This window comes from Heterocephalus glaber, unplaced genomic scaffold (genome assembly GCF_053883595.1).
Source record: "Heterocephalus glaber isolate CG9 unplaced genomic scaffold, H.glaber_assembly_v1.0 deba00001564, whole genome shotgun sequence".
NCBI classification, from domain to species: Eukaryota; Metazoa; Chordata; class Mammalia; order Rodentia; family Bathyergidae; genus Heterocephalus; species Heterocephalus glaber.
In genome coordinates, this window is record NW_028258351.1 from 20,318,278 (window position 1) to 20,338,311 (window position 20,034).

Below are 20,034 nucleotides of genomic sequence, written 5' to 3' on the forward strand. Positions count from 1 at the left end.
TTCTTGTAAAGCAGAGCCTGCCTGTGTCTCCTGAGCTGTGAACTGGGGAGAATATTAGTGGTGGGGAGCTTGTGCCATGTCAGCTGAACCAGGCTGAGCCACACTCCCCAGAATTCCTCTGCCTGCTTGTTTCCTATGGAAGTGGGTCGCCACAGTGCTCCGTGGAGGGCTTGGGGTGGAAGGGGATCACAGCCACGTTGTACAGCTCACACAACTCTGCCAACTCACCCTGATGGTGTGCGGCAGCGGCTGGGTTTGCAACTACGTCATCTTCTCTCATGCCCAGGTCAGTGTTCAGCTCCAAAATAAAGGATTCTGTCTTTTCCTTCCTTCTTCTTCTCCTTCCCCTCACTTCCCAGTACTGAGGATTGAACACAGGACCTTCATACTGAGCTACATTCTTGCCCCTCACTCCATATTACTTTTGTTTTGAGACAAGTTCTTGCTAAATCACTAAGTTGCTCAGGCTGGGCTCAAACTTGTGATCTTCCTGCCTCAGCCTCCCAGAGAGCTAGGATTGTAGGCATGCACCACCATGCCCAGCTAAGAATCCTGGTTTCTTTCCCAGCTACCTCCCCTGGGAACTTCAAGCTCCAGCATCAGACCTGAAAACAGCAGTGTTATTGAGTATGCCTACGGTCAAACCCCTGTAAGAAAGCCATATATAATAAGATACAGCCATGCCTATACATGTACCCACACTTAAATCTTCATCTATTTATATCTGTACATGTTGAACACTCCTAATGTGAAAATCTACAATCTAAAATGCTCCAAAATCCAAAACTTTTTGAGTGCCTGCACAAGTGGAAAATTCCACACCTGATCTCATGGGATGAAACATCACTCAAAATAATTAAAAATATCATATATAATTATCTTCAGACTAGGTGCACAAGGTATATCTGAAATACAAATGAATTTTGGGTTCCATACCCAAGATATCTCACTATATATGCAAATATTCCAAAATCGGAACCACTTCTGGCCCCAGGCATTTTGGATGAAGCACACAGCCTCGGTATCAGTCTGCTTCTCTGGCTGAGTGCTGACCAGTGCAGGTAGTAGTACATCCTACCTCCCAGGCTGGGAAGTGAATGGAGCTCAGACACTTGAAAGTGTTCGGTCACCAGAAAAAGGTTGGTCTCTAGCCTGAGCACACATTAGAGTCATGTGGATTGGGATTGCTGGATCCCACCCCCAGTCTGATTCTCAGGCCCTGCCTGGGAATCTGCATATCTAACAGTCCCCAGGTGATGCAGCTCCTGCTCCTCTCCGAACACCTTTTGAGAATAAGGTGTTATGTACAAGGGTGGAGCTTACTGCCACTCACTGGGCATCCCATGGGGCACTTGCAGCAGTGCCTTCCCTGTAGGCACCAGCAATCTTGGCAGTCTGAGGGCCCTGCAGGATTGTGGGAAACAAAACCCTTGTAGGATGTTCTCAAGTCTGACTCAGAGGGGGAAAAATAGCAGAGCCTAGCTTGGGGCAGGTGGACCCAAGTGTGAATCCTAACCCTTTTGTCCTTTGGGCAGTGTCCTGGACAAATGTCCTGCTCTGTGATATAGGGATGATGGTGTCTCATAGAGTTTTCATGAGGCTGATGCATATAGAATACATGTTCAATAAACATTGCTTGTCAGATTTAGCTATTATGAGTTGTGCTGCTATAAACCTGGGTGTGCATGTATCACTGTAATATGATGTCTTTCACTCTTTCAGGAAGATACCTAGAAGAGCAATAACTGGGACAAATGGAATTTCTAGTTTTAGTTTTTTTAGGAATCTTTATACTTATTTCCATAGTGGTTATACTAGTTTACATTCCCACCAACAATGTAAAAAGCTTCTTTTTCCCTCACAGCCTTGCCAGCTTTTGTTTTTTGATTTCTTGACAACAACTGTTCTTTCTGGAGTAAGTTGGAATCTCAGTGGTGGATGGATAAAGAAAATATGGTATTTACATACACTGGAGTACGACTCTGCCATAAAGAAAAATAAATTTGAGTCATTTGCAGGCATGCACCTTGAGACCACAATATTAAGTGAAAGAAATCAGACATGCAGCCTTAAATATTGCATGGTTTATCTTACATAAGAAACTATGGAGCAAAACAAAGGATAGTAATAGGAAACAGGGAGATAGATCTTTGGCAAATGGGCAGGGGACAAAGAGATAAAGGGGAAGGGAAGGAGGAGAAGGAGGAGGGACTGAAAAGAGAATGAAGATGTGCTGTGTATGCATACCAACTTCCCACGAAGAACATAAGCACATGTACTAATGAAAAATAAAACTTGAAAAAAAACCCACTACTTCTTTATGGGCTAGATTTTGCCACTGATGACTTGGAAATGTGCAGATGAATTTTCCAACCAAAGTTCCAAACTTTACATTTACTCCTATTTGATTAATTTTGCTGGTTTTAATCATCATTCCAGTCTGCCACGATACTCCTGAGCCTTTAGGTTTTCCTTTGGCATGTTAGTGGTCCTGCACTGGTTCCCAAGCAACCATCTGGCTGTTCCTGCATTGCCACCGCTGACATTAGATTGCATGTTTCAAGGGGAACAAGAGGTAAGGGAGCAAGACTGCTCCTGTGGCCAGGGAAGACTTTTTGACTCAGTACTTTGGCAACTCCAGCTTGGGAAGCAGCCCTCATAGTTTCTAGTGAGTTTTTTACCGTAATTGAAAACATCAACTTTGTGGGGAGGCTAATTTTTGAAGTGACAGAGGACAGAAGGGGTCTCCTGTACTTACCGTGCTGGAGACAGTAGACCTAAGTCACCGTTTCTAGTTCCATGGAGGCCTAAGGGAGGAGCTTTGAGAGGCGGTGCTTGTGGGGCTCTCCGCTCACGGACTCTTTCCCTCAAGAACAAACTACCAAAAAGACAGAGAACTTCGGAACAAACTTCTTATACTATTTAATATCCTTGGGACTGGGATGGACTGAGGCCTGAGGGAAAATGACAAGGTGTTTGCCAGTAGAAAGCCAAACAAGGTCCTCATCCACTGGCTTGAACTGGCTGGACTGCGAGCTCACCAGGAACTTTCTCTCTCACAGTGACTTTCTCAGAACATTCTTGAACCATGCTGCCTTCTTACACCCTGACTTGTGGTGGTTGGTTCTTCTTTTTTACTTCTGCCCAGATGTCCGATAGGTTTTGGATAAACTGCTGAATCTGACAAGACAGAGACCAGAGTTAACCCTACCCAGCCAGAGACTTCCCCATCCCAAGATGGATCATGTTGTAGGAAGGAATTTACTGCTTTCCTGAGACTGACTTCTTAAGGCAGTCATGTTGCCTCATTTGACAGTTTTTCTAGGTTAAATAGAGCATCTGGTTTAGCAGATTTAAATCCATACACAGGAATGGGTTGGGACCTCCTAAAGGCAGACACAGTGATAGTATGAAGAATGGGCTGCAGTCCAACAGAAAGAGCAAGAAAGAGAGAGGATTACAGATGGGATGAGGAATAAAAGCATTTACCAGGCAGGGCCCAATCCAAGTAGGGACACCCTCAAGGTGAACTTGGAACCTAGACCCAACTGATGCTCATTATGATAATCTTGAATCTATTCATTAGCTTCTGTTTTGAAGAGCTTCCAGTAGGCATGACACAGTGCTGCCTTTGGAGGTGAGAAGACCCAGCTGGGCTCCTGATGCAGAAGCTCTGGGGAAATCACTTCATCTTTCAGGAGTCAGCTCCTCCTTCTTCCTCCTCCTCCTCCTCCTCCTCCTCCTCCTCCTCTTCTTTCTCTTCCTCCTCCTCTTCTTCCTATTCCCTCTCTCCTCGCCTCGTCCCTCCTCCTCCTCCTTTTTACAGTGCTGGGAATTAAAGGCAAGCTCCACTACTGAGCTACATCTCCAGGCCAGTTTTTTCATGTTTACAAAGGGAAGAGGTGAGCTAGGGTGTAGCTCATGAGAGCATGTCCTTAGCATGCATGAGGGTCTGGTTCAAGTCCCCAGCGCATAATAAACAAACAAACCAGAAAAATTTAAAGGAAAGTGGGAGCAAAGGTTGGCCCTGATACCTTCTAGGATCTCAGTTCTAAAACTTCTTTTTCAACTGTCTCTGTAGAGAGCATTACACAGACTTTGTCCAAATCTCTCAACAGCCCTGTCAGCTACAGATATAGTTACTATTACTGATTCTTGTTTTACAAATGAAGAAATACAGAGCCAATGAATTAAAGCAACTTTCCAAATATTACAGAGAAGACAAATTCAGCATTTCCCAAACTGTGCCCTTATATTAAGTGGTCACACAGCCCAAAAAGGGCTCTATGGCCAAGTAAGCTTTAGAAATAACATCTGTTTGAGGGTCTCAAAGTGCAGAGTTGTAATAAAGACTTCACCAAATCCTGTACTGTTTAAATCTGAACTTTAAGTTACATTTTTCTAGATGTATTAGTCTGTGGGGCCCTTTTGTTCCCTCATAGGAAAGAGTATCTTGAGATCATAGGATTTGCTAAGCAGTTTGGAAAATGCCGCTCTGGGTGGTTTATTTAGGGCTTATTCTAGACCCTTCGCATTTCATTCAGATTGTCATGGTCTTTTCCAGAGTTGTTCTGTGTACCATGTTCATAGTTCTGTGTACCATGTTCATAGTTCTGTCTAAGATCTGCTTTGAAGCCTGTGCCTGTAGCTGTTGTAGGACTATTGTTGAGAACATTATTCATTGAGTGTCTCTGAAGCCTCGCTGAGAAATTTCAGTTAGAACTAAGTGTCTGGGAAAGGTATGTTCCCCCTGAGTAAACTTTATATTTTCTTATTTTGGTACAAAAACTGTATGTTCCTTTACATCTGTTTATCAGGAAGCTCAGAGTCACTATTGTTCCCGTTGAAGGCCCTGATAATCTAAGAAGCCACTGTACAGTGGACCCTTGAGTTACGACTGGCCTGACATATGAACAACTTGGGTTACAATCAGAATTTTAGTTTTAACTTATGACCAAAGTATTGAGTTACGACTCAAATGCAGGCTGCTTGTGCTTCCAGATGGTCTCAGATAGAGTTAGCCCTTAAAGAGTTCTGGAAGGAACATGACAACACCCTTTCCTGTGTGGGGTTAACTGAGAAATCCTGGGCCAATGTCTCTCTAAGGACACTGAGATCTGTCTGTATACAGGAGAGAGACTTTGAAGGCTGTGTAGAGGAGCCTGAGCCTTCAACTGACCAACCAGCCTTTGGGAACAAATTGAGCTCATAAGTCAAGGCTCTACTATATTTGTATTTATCTTTCTAGTCCCGATCTCTGATTTTAACTTATATGTCTCCAGATTCTTTTTTTTTTCTTTCAGGCTACTTGGTAATGTGTATTCCTGCCAGTAGGCTCATATCCTATGGGAATGAAGGGAGGTATTTTAAGATCACTCTTGGGTAATATGAAGTACTCCTGTATAAACAAATCAAGGCTGAGATTTTCTGAATCCAAATTCAGAAAACAATCAAGCATTCAGAAAGCTCAAAATTTGGAATGGAGAGACTGGAAGCTCTGATCTGACTGGGGGCAGGAAGCTGCAGGTCACCACCTCCTAGAGCACAGCTAAAGGGAGGGGGCTTGAGACCCTACTACAGGGGACAGGGTATCTTTTCACAGTAATACTAAGGCCTTATTAGGCCTTTTAATGTGTGTGTGTGTGTGTGTGTGTGTGTGTATTGGAGATTGAACCCAGGGTCTTTGCACTGAGCCATATGCCTGCTTAGCCCTTTTAAAATTTTTTATTTTGAGACAGCATCGCGCTAAGTCACCAAGTTACGTAGGGGTGCTCAGACTTGTGATCTTCCTGTCTCAGTCTCCAGAGTTCTGGGATTATAGGCTTCCGCCACCACATCCAACAAATTTTTGTTTTAAGTTCCAATTTGGTAAAAAAACGTTCAACAGAAATGAACTCTGTGTGGTCACTGGTAAGCTTTAAGAGGTGACAATAACCTACTGCAAAGCCTAAGAGTTTCTCCTTCTAGAACAAATTTTTTTTTATCAATTCCCTTCTTTGGACAGTAAAATAATTCTGCTCTAGTATGTCTTAAGATGAAGCCTGCTTTAGGGAAATCCTTCTTCCTAGGTGGTCAACCTTTTAAATTTCATGAGTTTTGCTTTTCTTCATCTGTTTTAACGGGGCAAGAGCCCCTTACTCGATTGCTTGTTGGCTTGTGCCTCATATCTTTTTACCAAATACTTCTTTTGTGTCTAGTACATGCCAGGAATTGTTCTAGACACTAGGGGATAGAGCTGGGAGCAAAACAAACAAAATCTCAGTCCTCAGGAGGTTTCTGATAGTTCACAGTAGAGCTAAGGGCTTTTGCAAAGGAACAGATAATTATTTGGTCACGGTTCTGGGTATGTCAGAAGATGCTCTGCTCATGCATTTGCTGGTGCCAAGTTTCCCGAAAAGTATGATGTGTGTAACTTCGGTCATGATGTTGGGTGGCACAGGAATATGGATGACATTAAATAACTGAATCATACAATGAAAATTCTAACTCCTTTTTAATTTTCTTTCCACTGGTTCAAAGAATGTTTCAGATTAGTGCTAACACAATTTTAACATTTCTGTAAACTTGCCAATTTTCCTTTTTTTAAAAAAAAAACCAGAGTGGACCTCAAGCACAAGCCTTTAGCAGTTCCCAGTGTCTCACTGGAATTTATTAAGACTTTTGTACAACTAATGGATTCACTATTGGGTCCCTGCTCTTGCCCCGTGGTTTGGGACCAAAAAGCACTGATGAAGTGGTTCTCAAACTGTGGGACCCCATTTAGCAGCCTCACTTGGGAACTTGCTGAATATGCAAATTGATGGATTGTCATCTCAGACCTACTGAGCCAGAGATGGGAGCTGGGCCCGGGGAACAGGCCTCATGCCCTCTCCAGGTGATTCTGATGCTGTTAACAGGTGAGAGCCACTGGCTCTGTCTCAGTTTCCCCAATCAACCAATCCAGAACCTCCTTGGCTAGCCCAACAATTGGCCCTAGTACCCACTTCTGCCTACCATGTCCAACTGTTTGTGAGTGTCCTCCAGGGACACCTGGGTGGCCTCCTTCAGCTGCTTGCTCACGACCTGGAAGAGGTTCAGGGTTGCCATCTTAATGGTGCCCAGCAGGAGGGTCTTCTTAGCGGCAGTGTTCTGGATGTGTGCCCAGCGGGACTCCTGAGGAGGGGATGCAGGAAGACGTGAGCTTGGTGCGCATGTGTGTATTGTGTGTACACATACCCGGGCCTGGGGCTTCCCTACCCAGAGCCCCGGGACCCTCACCCAGACAATGACGTCACTGCGGGCGCGGTCAAAGCGCATCTGCAGCCTCGCCAGCTCATTGTTGTGCTGGAGGATCTCATTGTCCTTCTCCTCCATGTAGCGTGCCAGCCGTGTCTTGGCACGCTCAATCTTCTCCTGGCCCTCCCGTGTTGACTGCATGAGGTCGTGGTGCATGCTCACCAGCGTCTTGTAGCGCCCGATCACCTCATGGATCTCTTCAAACTGAAGCGGGTAGGGAGTTTGGTCACTGCACTGCCAGACCCCAGGGACTGAAGCAGTCGTCTTAGCTGGGCCCTGACCCGGACACCTGGATGCCTGCTCATGTAGGCCCCTGGACAGGATCAAGGGCACAGACAGTGAGGAAATAAGGGCCCTGATGCCTGCTTCTGGGTTTGTATGGGCCATGGAGGGGGGGTAGGGGGTGGGGGCTGGGGGGTTAGGGTATGCACAGCTGAGCCAGGGTTGTCAACCTTCGCTGTATCTTAGAATCATCTGGGGAATTTTAAAAGGATATCAGCAAGCTTCACTCCCAGAGGTTCAGATTAAAAACAGATCTGAGGTGACCCCTGGCATCTGAAATTTGCAAAAGATCCCCCAGGTGACTCTAGGCACAAGACTTGAGAATTGTGGGTGCAAGCCATTTGGAGATGTTTCCCAGGGCAATAATTCTCCTAGTCACAAAAATTTCCCAAGAGCAACTTACAAGCCAGAGGCTGTGCTGCAGGGAGAGAACATGAGATAAGAAAGCTAGACCTTGCTCTGCTGAAGCTGACAGCTTGAGGGTTAGAGGGAGGACAGACAGAGAAGCAAACCGTTGGGTGAAACACACAGGCTAAGCCCTATGTAGGCTTAGGGGTAGGGTGGCACTGAGAGTGGGCCAATAACCTCAAGCATGGTAGTTGTTCTACATTTTCTAGGGGAAAAGCTGGGCCAGAGAGGGGGATCCCGGGGTGGCGGGGGGCCCACCAGGCTCAGCTCACGTCTTCCGTGTTGGTGCATGCCACTCTGGCCCTGACTGGCAGTCCCCACCTCATAGAACAAAAGCCATGCAACCCCTCACCCTAGACTGTGATCTCCAGTTCCATGAGGCCAATTCACCTCCCCTGCGGGCTTATCACAGTGTGACTTCTGGCCCCCAGGACACACTCCCCAAACACTTCTCCACATCATGACATTTCCAGTGAGAGGTTAGTGTCCTGGGAATTGCCCTGCTGGCCTTTTCCTATATGCCTCTTGGGAAATGGGCCCCCCAAACCAGCATTGGAAAAGGCAAGTCTAGCCAGAAAAGGTTTCCCCAAAGAACAGATGATGGAAATGAGACTGGAAGTATGAGCAGAAGATAGCCAGGCAAAAGCGGGTGGAGAAGGTGAGGCAGTGTTCTGCGGAGAGAGAACAGCCTCGGTACAGACACAAGAAGCTGTGTGCAGCATATTTGGGATACTCAAGGTGGCATAGTACAGATGGTCTGAGTTCCAGACGAGGAGGAAGAGATGGACCTGGAGAGGTGGCACAAGCTATAATCCCAGCTACTTGGGAGACTGAGGCAGTCTGGGAAACTTATCAAATCTGTCTCAAAATAAAAATAAATAAAAAGAACTGAAGGTGTAGCACAGAGCTCCCTGAGCATAATCCCTAGTACAGGGGGTGGGGAATGGCTGCCTAGTAAACTATGGAAGGAGTGTGAACTTTGCCACTAAAGGATTTTAAGAGGCTCAGAAATAACTTCATGTCTCAACGTCCTAAAGTTTTCCAGGTGTATAATGCAGCAGCACACAGAGTTAAAGTGAATGGACTACATCAGAGCTCGGAGGAAGGAATCACGAAATCTTATTCTGATGTCAAAAGGATTTATGTGCTGACTTAAAGAGGGTCCGACTGTCCAAAGAGGGGACAATTTGAAAATTAGTAAGCATATGATTAAAAGGTATTAAATATAACAAAAATCCATGAATACATAATAACACTAAAAGTTAGGTCCTTTTTAGATGACGAATGGAAAACCAATTCATTATTCTGAACACTATAAAGAAGCAGGCATTTAACCAGCTTTTTCTTTCTAAGTAGATGTCCAAGGAAAGATTCTCCTTTTTTAAACATATTAGTGGAATCATACAGTACATCCTTTTGTGTGTGTGTTTGGCTTCTTTAGCCCAGAATAATGTCTGTGACACTTAAGAAACACATACAGTATGAGGAAACTAGTTTGACTTTGATTGGAACAAACTGTCTATACAAAAAACATTATTACGATAACTAGCTGGCTATCTGATACTACGGAATAGCTATCGAATTTTTAACAAGTACAACAATGGCATTGTTGTTACATTAAATGGAGCTTTCATCTTTCAGAGATAAAAACTGAAATACTTATGGGTGAAAGAAATATCATTCATTTCAAAATGGCAGCAGTAAGATGTGGGGGATATGGCTATAATTCCTGAACTAGTTGATGTGTGATGGACATTCAATAGACTGTTTTCTCTATTTCTGTTAATGAGAAGTTGTCCAAAATATAAAGTTTCTTAAAAATATTGATTGGTACAGGACAGTTTGATAGAAAGAATATTTCTAAGGTTCTGTGGCACAATAGAATAACTATGGTTGACAACAATTAATTATCATGTCATGAGCATTACAAATTGCATACACATATTAAAAATGTCACACCAGACCCCACAAATAGATAAATTATTATGTGTCAATTAAGTATAGAAATATACTTAAAACTATTGAAAAAGCAGGTAACAGAAGGATATGCATAATAATGGTTTATGAACAGGGGATAATGTTGCAAACTAGTTAAAACAGGCATGAAATTTAGAAACTTAAAAAACACGATACTGGCTACTCCCAAGGAGAGGGGAAGAAGAATGAGATTTAGAAGGACATACAAGGGCTTTCAATTTCCAGCAGTGTTTATTAGGATTTGACAAAGCTGTGTGGTGAGCTCTTGGGTTATGTGTTTCTCTATACTTTCCAGTATGCCTGAAATATTTTGAACAAAATAAAATGTGTGTGTGTGTGTGTGTGTGTGAGAGAGAGAGAGAGAGAGAGAGAGAGAGAGAGAGAGAGAGAGAGAGAGAAAGAGAGACCAGGAAGGCTGTAGAATGTGAGCAGTCTGACTGGGAATGACAGAGTTGAACTCCAGATGGGGCGTACTGAGTAGGGAAGGGGCAGCGGCTGGATTCCAGAAATACTTAGGAGGCAGAGTTGACCAGATCTGCTGATTGATGGCTGCCGAACTGAGCCGGGGGAGGAGTCAACCATGAGGACTGGGTTTGGGCAAGGCTGGGGTGGGCGGTCATGTCACTCAGCAGCATGGGACACACCAGCCCCAGACCTGGCCTGGGGATGGCAGAAAGCAGATGGATTGTGGACAAGCCAAGTTAGGCACAAGAGGCTGAAGTTTAGAGGGACATAGCCAGTTTCCTCAGTTCTAAGATGACCATTTTACCAAGACTTCAAGACGTGTCTTACAATTTTTCTGCTGCTTTAATATAGTGGTCTTTTCTTCCCACTTTCCCCTCAAAAAGCTCCTCTAATCATTACGTGAACAATTTATCTTACAGTACATAGAACCTTAGAATGGAGGAAATGACACAGATTTGGGATTCATGTACAAATAAATTAGGTTAAATAAATTAGAAGCTGCAGGGGCTTAAAAAATCTGTGTGCCCTTTGTCTGCCTGTGCCCCTCACAGGACATTGACCCAAACCCTGTTGCTGGCCCCATGGGAGAGGAGAGGACACTCGCTGGTGTGGTTGCGTCACAGAGTCAAGGGCAAATGTAGGTTTCATGGAGGAGCAGTGAGAGCATCAGTGCTTCAGGAGACGTGGGTGGGAAGAAGGCTGAGAAGTTCCCTGAATTCTGCCTACAGGGACATCAGGGGAGCAGGAGTCTGGGGCACTGTGGGGCCTAAAGAAGAGAGCTGAAAATCCCAGGCTCTTCCACTTATGAGCTGAAACTTTGTGCAGGTTATCTAACCTCCTGAGCCTTCACGTCCCTGTGTAAAGGATAATGGGGTCACTTTCCCCTCTGGGCTAATGAGAGGATGGACCAACTGCAGGCCTAGAGGCACGTGCAAATCTCCGAGGCTGGCAGAAATGCCGGCACGTCTTAAGCACTCCAGCTCTGCGGTAGGTTGGGTGCTTTTCCTCTCTGCAGTTTACCCTCAAATAAACAAAAGACACCAGGAAGGAGGGGGGAGTAAGAATAGATGTGGGCCTCATGCTGATGCAGGCAAAGCTTATTGCTGGTGCTCCAAAACCACATGCCCCAACACACACACACACACACACACACACACACACACACGCACACACACACTCATGCACACCCCTTCAGACAGCCAGCCATGAACACACATGGAGACATAAACACACAACCCATGTGGAGACATTTACCCAGCTGTCATGCACACAGACACACAATGAAACACCACTAGGCCCCCCACCCACTGAAAACTGGGACCTTTATCAGCTGCGCTGCTACGTGACCATCCTTGCTGATAGAGCCCCCTGGGACCCAGAAGGACCCCATGCACCAGCCCACAGCTGGTGGGAGGAGGGTGATGAGGAAGGTGCTGAGGTGGGACCCACCTCAGAGTTCTCCACCACCTTCTCCAGGTACTGGTTGAAGATGGAGTAGTCCTGCAGCTTGTTGCTCAGCTGCTGATGCTCTAGCTGCAGGGCCGCCATATCCTGCTTGGCCTTGGTCAGCTCCCGCAGGTGATGCCTCTTGAGTTCCCGCTCCTTATTGGCTTTCTTTAGGGCACGGATTCGCTTCTGGTCATTCTCCTGGGATGAGAGAGGTGGTGTGGGTGAAGCTGTCTTGCCTTGCCCTCCCTGGGTCGCCTGCCTGCTGGGGGCTGGTGATGCCCTCAGCCTTCTCTTCCTGCTGAGCCCAGGCATTGCTGGGTCACCCGTGTAGGAGAAGAGGTGTGGAGGGAAGACATTTCTAGGGTTATCTGAAGCTAAGTTTTGGCTATCTGAAGCTAGTTCTTGAAGCTAAGGAATTTCTGTTAACTGAGATACAGCTCAGGGGGGCTGTGAGAACAGAGATTTAGTTCAAAGTCAAGAGATGGCCTTCTGAAGGGCAGACAGGAAATGATTTAGATTCTGTGGGATTTGGGCTCTGGACTTCAGAGAACAGCGGAGGGAGAACCCAGGAGTAAAAGGATAGAGGAAGACCCATATTGCAGTGGGCTCGGTGCCTGGAAAGAACTCACTCCTGGGGAAGGCTGAGAAAGTCCAGAAGTGGGAGCTGGAGCCCTTCTGACAGAGCTTCCATTGTTTCTATCCTGAGTAGTGGCCGTTTGTCAGGGGGCAGATGGCTGGGCCAGGGTCGGGAGATCCAAATTTTCTCCTGATTTGGTACTCAGTGCCTCAACTTCTCCAGCTACTGAAATGTGAAACAATAGCCCCTTTCTTCCTTGCAAACTGTCGGCAACAGTGATTATACACAGATGAAACATGTTCCTAGGAGCTTAGACTAGCATCAGCGGGGGCTGCAAGAGATGGTTTGGGTAATACCATTCCCAGAAAGGAAGAACAAGGCTCAGCTCCTGCATTCTGAGTCCACTTTCTTCCTTCTGCAAAGCCCACTCTGTCCACTGCTCTCCTGTGTCTCCTTTCTCCTCTCAAGGGTGCCCATGACCAGACATGCACGGACAGGTGCGATGGCAGCATTTGGAGGACATGGAAGTAGGCACATGGAGGATATGTGCTCTGCCATGTAAGCACAGGAGGAGACAGGAGCTCTAAACTAATGGTTTGCCAATCCACTTTTGAATTAAAATCATCTGGGGAGCTTAAAAGTACTGTTGATGCCTGGGCCCAACCTCAGACCTACTGAAAGCAAAGAGGAGGGTCACTGGAGTTGTGTTTTTGTAACAAGCTCTATGGGATACCAAAGCTTCTGACCCTCTGAAAATAATTTGAAGCACCTTCCACCTCAAATCTCCTGCTACCCACCGGTTTTTATCTGGCCTCTAAAATATGGACAGGACCTCAGGAGAATTTGCCCAGCTTGCCAACTTCTTGTCCTTCATGGTTGGGCACAGAGTGTGACTTAAGAGCAGAGGTACTTTGCAGGACAGAGCAGCAATTAGTTCTCATGTAGCTGCGCCAGGACTTCAGGGCTCCCTAAGTGCCAACAGAAGCAGATCCAAATATATCTGGATTTTAAGATGATTAAATCCTGAGAGGCTGAGGCAAGAGGATTGCAAGTTTAAGCCCAGCCTCGGCAAATTAGGAAGATCCTGTCTCAAAATAAAAATTTTAAAAGGACTAGTAAAATAACCCAGTGTGAAGCCCCTGGGTTCAATCCACAGTAACACACACACACACACAATTGTTTCTCTAAAGACTGATGAGGAGGGTTGTCTTGGAATATTCTCTGCTGCATGGTCCTTCAACAGTTCCCCACCTTCATCAGTCCCCCACCTTTGGTTTAAGGAGAAAAAAGGAGAGTGTGTAGAGGATTAAAACCTCCACTTCATTCATTGTATCCCCAAGTGCTTGTCCCTGATGGGCACATCTATCCATCCACCCATCCATCCATCTATTCATCCATTCATTGACTGGATAAACTGTATGGCAAGGAAATAGGAAACAGCCACGGCGCGGGGGTGGTGGGCAGAGACAGGGTAAACAGGAAATTGCAATCAATGCAATGTGGAAAGATATAAAGGATGTCTGTAGAAGCACCAAGCATAACTGGAGCACTGAGAATACTTTTAACCCAATGAGAACCCTGCAGAAATGAGGAGGAGAAGGAGAAGGAGGATGAAGAGAAGGAGGAGGAGGAAGAGGAGGAGGAGAAGGAGTTGGGGGGGAGACAATTGCTGGTCTGCATAGCATGGCTCCCCTGGCCCGCTGCAGCCCACACCTTTCAGACCTGGATGAATTGCTCAAACTTCTGGATGTGGGCCTTCAGCTGCTCTTCCTTGATGCCCAGTTCTTCCCAGCGCAGCTTCAGGGTTTCCATTCTGTGCTTAAATGTCTTCAGGATGCAGGAGCAGAGAGGTCAGGAGAACCCCTGACATGAGCACTCAGGAAGGCCCAGCATCCCCTCTCCCAAAGTCTCTGTCCCCAGGTGCAGGGAGGCCTCTCACTTTGTACCCTGTGCCTGGCTCAGTTTAGAGGATCTCAGGACACTGATATTCCCAAGATTTAGGACTTTTCTGTTCTCCTCAGGAAAGAGACCAGAGCTGCTGGCCAGAATCCCAGCTCTAGCTACCCCCACCCACAAGATGGAGGCTGTCACCCTGAGTCCCAGACAGCTCCTCTCCTATCCTGCACCTCTGCTCCCATCCCTGAGTTCCACCACCTCACCTCCTTCTTTTGTTCCATAGCCTGATGCATGGCTACAGCCTCCTTCTTCTTTTCCAGGAGCTGGATGGATGGCGATTCTGACTGCTTATCAACAGTGGGGAACTTCCTGCCCAAGATATGGGCAAGAGAAACAAGGGGGTTATGAGGCTGGGGCAGGCTGGGGCAGGATGTGACACCGGGAAGGACTTGCTGGTGTTAGGGGAGCAAGTAAGGGCTGGGTTATGGGGGTCTGGTGTCAGAGGATGGGGCAGGGTGATTGAGAGTACTGGGATACAGGAACGGAGGGGATAAGTCGGTGGAAGGTGGGGAATGGGGTGGGTGAAGGGATAGGACAGACCCAGCCCCCAGACACTCACTGTAGCAGGTGTAGCAGCCGCTCCTCATACTGCAGCCGGAAGTACTCAGCCAGGTCTTTCTCTTCCATGATGCCCAGACTCATGGTGGCAGTGACCTAACCACACAGGCGGCAAGTCTTCACAGTGAAACAGTAGGTGACAGGGCCACCAGGGGCGGGCGATGCTCGGGGTGGTGGCTGGGCTCTGTCTCTCCTCTCCTTTTGCTTCCAGAGTCTCACAGTGGGTGGGTGTTTGAGAGACTTAGCAGAAGCCAACTAGAGGCCCAGGGTGGGCAGCTCAGGACCATGTGTTGGGGTGGTGATGGGAGATCTGGTTACTTAGCAACAGGTTGCTTAGTTCTGTGGGCAACTGGAACCTGGGCTTTGCCCTCAGACCTCTGGTCCCAAGCACCCTGCTCTTGCTGGAGTCTAGCTCTGTTTCTGCTCTCATGTCTCTGGAATTTTGCAGGAAGTTAGGCCAGATTTTATACTTGTTGCCATGGTGCCCAGGCAAGGGCTGGGTGTCCCGCAGAGAAGGGCGATTTGGCAGAGGAGTGAAGTGGAGTATGCAGAGCCAGGCTCCCGGGGAGGGCGGCTCCCCTCCCCTCCGGGTGCAGAGGGGTAAGACCACCGACAGATGGCCAAGGTGGCCAAGAAGAAAGGGGAAGAGAAGGCGCTTGGCAGAGGGTGCGGGGGGTTGTGGGGACCGAGATGTGTGGGGCCTGTGGGAAGAGAAGGTGGGTAAGGGAGTACGTGTGTGGAAGGCGGGCAAGAAGCCCAGGAAACAAGGAGGAGACGCCACGGGGCCTGGGGAAGAGGCCCAGGCGGAGTGAGTGGCTCCCGGGGAGGGGGCGGCGCGGGGCCAGGTCTTGAGATGGAAGGGAGGGGGGAAAGGGAGCGAGGAAGAGAGAAAGGACAGAAAATAGAGGGGAAAAAGAGAGAAAGAACGCGAGAAGGAAAGAAAGAGAAGGAATGGAAAAAGAGAGAAGAAATGCCAAAACACAGACACGAAAATGTCCCCTATCCGAACGGTTTATTGTGATGACTGCCTTCCTCGAGCCCATCAGCGCACAGAAACTCACTTAGCCTAGTAAATTCGAGGCCGCGGGTGCGGCGGTTGCCTGGGGACTCGCCTCGCGCGGGACCCGGCGGTGACCTCCACCGAGCTGTCGGCCCGCGCTAGCCGCTCCGCCTCGCTCCTAGGTCCAGAGCCGGAGTCCGAGTGGGGTGCGAGGGGGTCCCGGGCTGGGGCGGGGTCCCGAGCTCGGCAAGCCCACCCCCACCACATTGCCGGTCCTCCGGCGCCCCCCGCTGGCCGTCCTCACCCGGCGCTTAAATCCGGGCTGGGAAGGGGGCGGGACGGATGTTGGGCCCAGCTGCCCACCGGCCCCGTCTTGCCCACCCGGCCCACTTTGCGGAACCTCAGCTCCAGAACCTGCTGTAACACATACCCTGTCGCTTCTGGCCAGGGTGGTGGGCTCGGCAGAGGCCACAGGGCAAACCCCACCCCCACCATCCCCATCCCACCTTAAGACCCCGAACCGGAGACGCTTCTCCGCTTCTCCACCCGAGTGTCCCGGAGACCCAAACCCGGCGGGGCGACAATGGGAACAGCAACAATGATTCTAAGATCCGCAGAGGGGAACGTTTCTCTCCTTGTTTGTTCAGAGAGTCTGGCACAGTCAGGGGGTCCCTGCCCTTCCCCCTGACATAGTAGCTCATATGCCAGTCCTTGCGAAGAGACTGCTTCTGCAATCATCTGCTTGCTTGGTGTATGTAGAAGATACAGCTTCTGGTCTGTTGAATGGGAGCGGCGGCAGGGGCTGGGGCAGGGCCACGTTGCTCCTTACCCGGTGGTCCATCCAGGTGTACGACATCCCCTTCTGCCCTTGTGTCTCCTCATGTCTGGAAGGTCTTTCTGCTGCTTCATTTGATCCATGCCACGAGTTATGAGGTTCTTGATCCCTTCGGCTACCATCACCCCTCTCTCGGGTCCCCCCAGTGTGGAGCAAGGCGCAGGAGTCTGTGTTCTCTCCCTTCTTTGCCTCCCCGGGAAGCCCTGCTCCGCCGCACCAGGGATTGAACCCAGAGCCTCCACACTGAGCTACATCTCCTGGTCTTTTTGTTTATTTTATTTTAGAGACCAGACAGGGTCTTGCTAAGTCTCTAAATAGTCCAGGCCGCCCTGGACCTTGTGATCCTTCTGCCTCTGGGGTAAAATCTATTGGATTTAGGTTCAGCATCTAATGGATTTAGGTTGCTAGAAACCAAGAGATATATTTTGATTGCTGTCCTGTTCAGTCCTCCCTCTGAGATAGTTATCTGCTTAAAAGGAAAGAAGAGTATCAGGAGAAAAAAGACATAGGTTAAGCCAGGTATAGCTTTGAGTTTGAGCCTTAGTACCACAATAACAAAAATTATTATTCTGGCGCACAGAGCAGCATAATGCTGGGTGCACAATCTCTCTGCTCTCCTGGGAGATTCTCCTCTAGTCAGTTATTGGGAGTCTATGCTCCTTCTATCTTGCAGCTCCAACAGGGACCTCCAAGGTCACTGGGGAAGGGGAGAGAGAGAGAGAGAGAGAAAATAGGGAAGAGCCCTGGCCCCGCCCCGCCCTTAAAAAAAATCACTGCCTTCCCTTACTGACCTCTGGTAGGAGCTGGGCACGTAGCTACTTACATTGTAAGGGACTGGAAATGACATTTCCAGGAAGGGGAAATTGTTTTGATGAACATCAAATCAGTTTGTATGGTATTCTTGTTGAGAATTATAAGGATGTTTGGAAATAAGCTGACAACAGATCTTAATAAAGAACCCAATGGCAGACAAAGGAAGAAAAAAGGAAATAGGACAATCATAATTTCACATATAAAAGTCTTAAGGGAAACGTTATTCAATTTAATTTAGTGCACACAATCTCTTGGACACTCTTGGGAAATTCTCTTCCACTCAGTGACCAAGGATGTAAGCCTCTTCCATCTTTTTTTCTTTTTTGGTACTGGGAATTGAACTCCGGGCCTTGTGCTTTTGAGGCAGGTGGTGGAACCACTGAGCTAAATCCCTGATCCAAGCCCTTTCCATCTTACCATGCCATCGTAATCAGAAGGACCTCTAAGTTAAACAAATGATTTTTAAAAAGTAATTCACCAGAGAGTAAATTACAAAATGGTTTAATATTTGGAAATCTATTAATAAAATTAGTTCTATCAATATGTCTCAAGAGAAGAGTTGCAATTATTGTGATAGATGCCAACCTAGCATTAAAAAATTTAACATCCATCCTTTAAAAAATACTACTAGCATACAAAGCCGCTTTATTAACGTGATACAAAATTGAAAACCCAACAGATAATATGAACATTTCCATTAAAGACAATTTTGTTACAGACACAACAGGCTTTCTGCTGTCACTTCAATCATTTAACATTGTTTTGGATGTACTAGATATTGCAAAAAGGGAAGAAAATTAAGTTTTTCTTTTTTTACACTATGGCAGATGCTGTGATCATGTACTGTGAAAATCTAGAAGAATGATTAATTAAAATGATTTGAATTCTATGTGATACTATGCAATTTATTAGTAGAATGAAGTTGATTTACATGTGTGGATATGGAGAGGTATTAATGACAAATTATGTGACAACACCCAAATGCAGAGCAGTATGTGTAATGTGACTGAGTGTGTGTGTGGGGGTGAAGGGTAGGTAGAGAAATAGCTGTAGACGGATGTTTACAAGACCTCCACAGACAGGAAGGCAAGGGGGGTAGGGAGTTGTTTTCAATGGGTCTTCCTTCTTCTACCTTTATATTGTTGTTTGTTTATATTGTCCTGTATTTTTTATTTTTTTCAGTGACTATGTATTAGTTATGTAGTTTTGAAAAAAACTATAAAAGAAAAATATATACATTTGTATGGGCATCAACAAAAGAATATTAGAAATTTAATGAGCTATATGGGACTTTACAAGGAAAACATAGGGCTGGAGGGTGTACCTCAACCCTTAAAAAGCACAAGGCCCTGGGTTTGATTCTCAGCACTAAGCAAACAAATAAACAAAAAACAAAAATTTTAATGGGGTATGGAAAAGAAGACTTGAATAGATTTATAGCATTTCTGAATGATGACTCAATAGTTGAAAGATGTACATATCATCCAAATGAATTTAGGAAATTAATTGATTACAATCCAAATCCCAGAGAGATTGTTTTTCCCTCCAAAAGCTAACAAAATAATGTAATGTTCCTCTAGAGAGTCAAAGAAAGAAAATATTAAAAAGAGAAGCAGAGGAGGAGGAGGAGAAAGAAGAAGAGGAAGAGGAGGAGGAGGAAGGAAAGCAGGAAGGAGAGCAAGTGGAGAAGAAAAAGGAGGAGGAAGAGGGAGAGGAAATGGCCACTGCTAGATTCTAAAAAGGTTTCTAAAGATGAAAGTGTAAAAACACTGTGTTGGCTGGAGCACTACAGGCAGAAAAACTCAAGAGCCCTAAATGTTTGGACAAGTCACTTGGCTCATCAATTGCCTAAATTCACAATGTTAGGATACACCTCTGGCCAAAGACAGTGTCTGAAGCCTGAGAATAATTATTGGCTCTAAAATACAAGTGACCTAAGCACAAAATAGAGAATAGCTATTTAATGAGATGCATGCAAATGTAACATGCCAGCTTCTTGAAGTGTTAACTTTAGCATTCATACAGCATTTCACACATTTGAGAGTAATCTGTGGATTTGATTTCTTCACTTTTCAAGAATTCCCAATTATGCAGACTTTTGGGGGAAAAAAAGGTGAATTGTGAATTAAATGAGTTACTCAGACATATAATTTCAAAAGCAAAATTTTAAGAATCCTTTTGCTTCTTTTTACTCCATATTATTCTTAATATCAACTGGAGCCTATTTTAGTCTTTGTTAATGGAAGTGTTTAGGGTTTAGCCCTGTTCCCTTCAGGGCTGGATTATCTAAAGATGGCCGGGGTTGTTTTCACTCATACAATTGTGCAAAGTCAGTGGCTTCTTCGAAGCCAGCCATCTTTTTATTGTTATTTAAGTTTTTAAATTAAAATTTTTTCTTCTTTAACTTAGTAGACACCACCTTACCTAAATGATCACCAG

At 46.3% G+C, this 20,034-nt stretch overlaps 1 protein-coding gene across 3 annotated transcripts; it reads right to left on the reverse strand.

Annotated features, from left to right (window-relative positions):
• Positions 1 to 2,898: 2,898 nt before the first annotated feature.
• Positions 2,899 to 16,167, reverse strand: Ccdc42 (coiled-coil domain containing 42). 3 transcript variants are annotated; one of them, XM_004857509.4, is made up of 8 exons: positions 16,009 to 16,167; positions 14,949 to 15,043; positions 14,593 to 14,698; positions 14,156 to 14,260; positions 11,857 to 12,054; positions 7,258 to 7,479; positions 6,994 to 7,152; positions 2,899 to 3,180 (listed from the first exon to the last, which is right to left on the reverse strand). In XM_004857509.4, the coding sequence occupies exons 2-8, from the start codon at positions 15,029 to 15,031 to the stop codon at positions 3,100 to 3,102; spliced, it is 954 nt and encodes a 317-aa protein (XP_004857566.1). In that variant the 5' UTR covers positions 15,032 to 15,043; positions 16,009 to 16,167; the 3' UTR covers positions 2,899 to 3,099. The 3 variants fall into 3 exon arrangements, with proteins under 3 accessions (XP_004857566.1, XP_004857567.1, XP_021094007.1); XM_004857510.3 differs by lacking the exons at positions 7,258 to 7,479; positions 16,009 to 16,167 and having other exon boundaries at positions 14,949 to 15,979; XM_021238348.2 differs by lacking the exons at positions 14,156 to 14,260; positions 16,009 to 16,167 and having other exon boundaries at positions 14,949 to 15,977.
• Between the last annotated feature and the right edge of the window lie 3,867 nt (positions 16,168 to 20,034).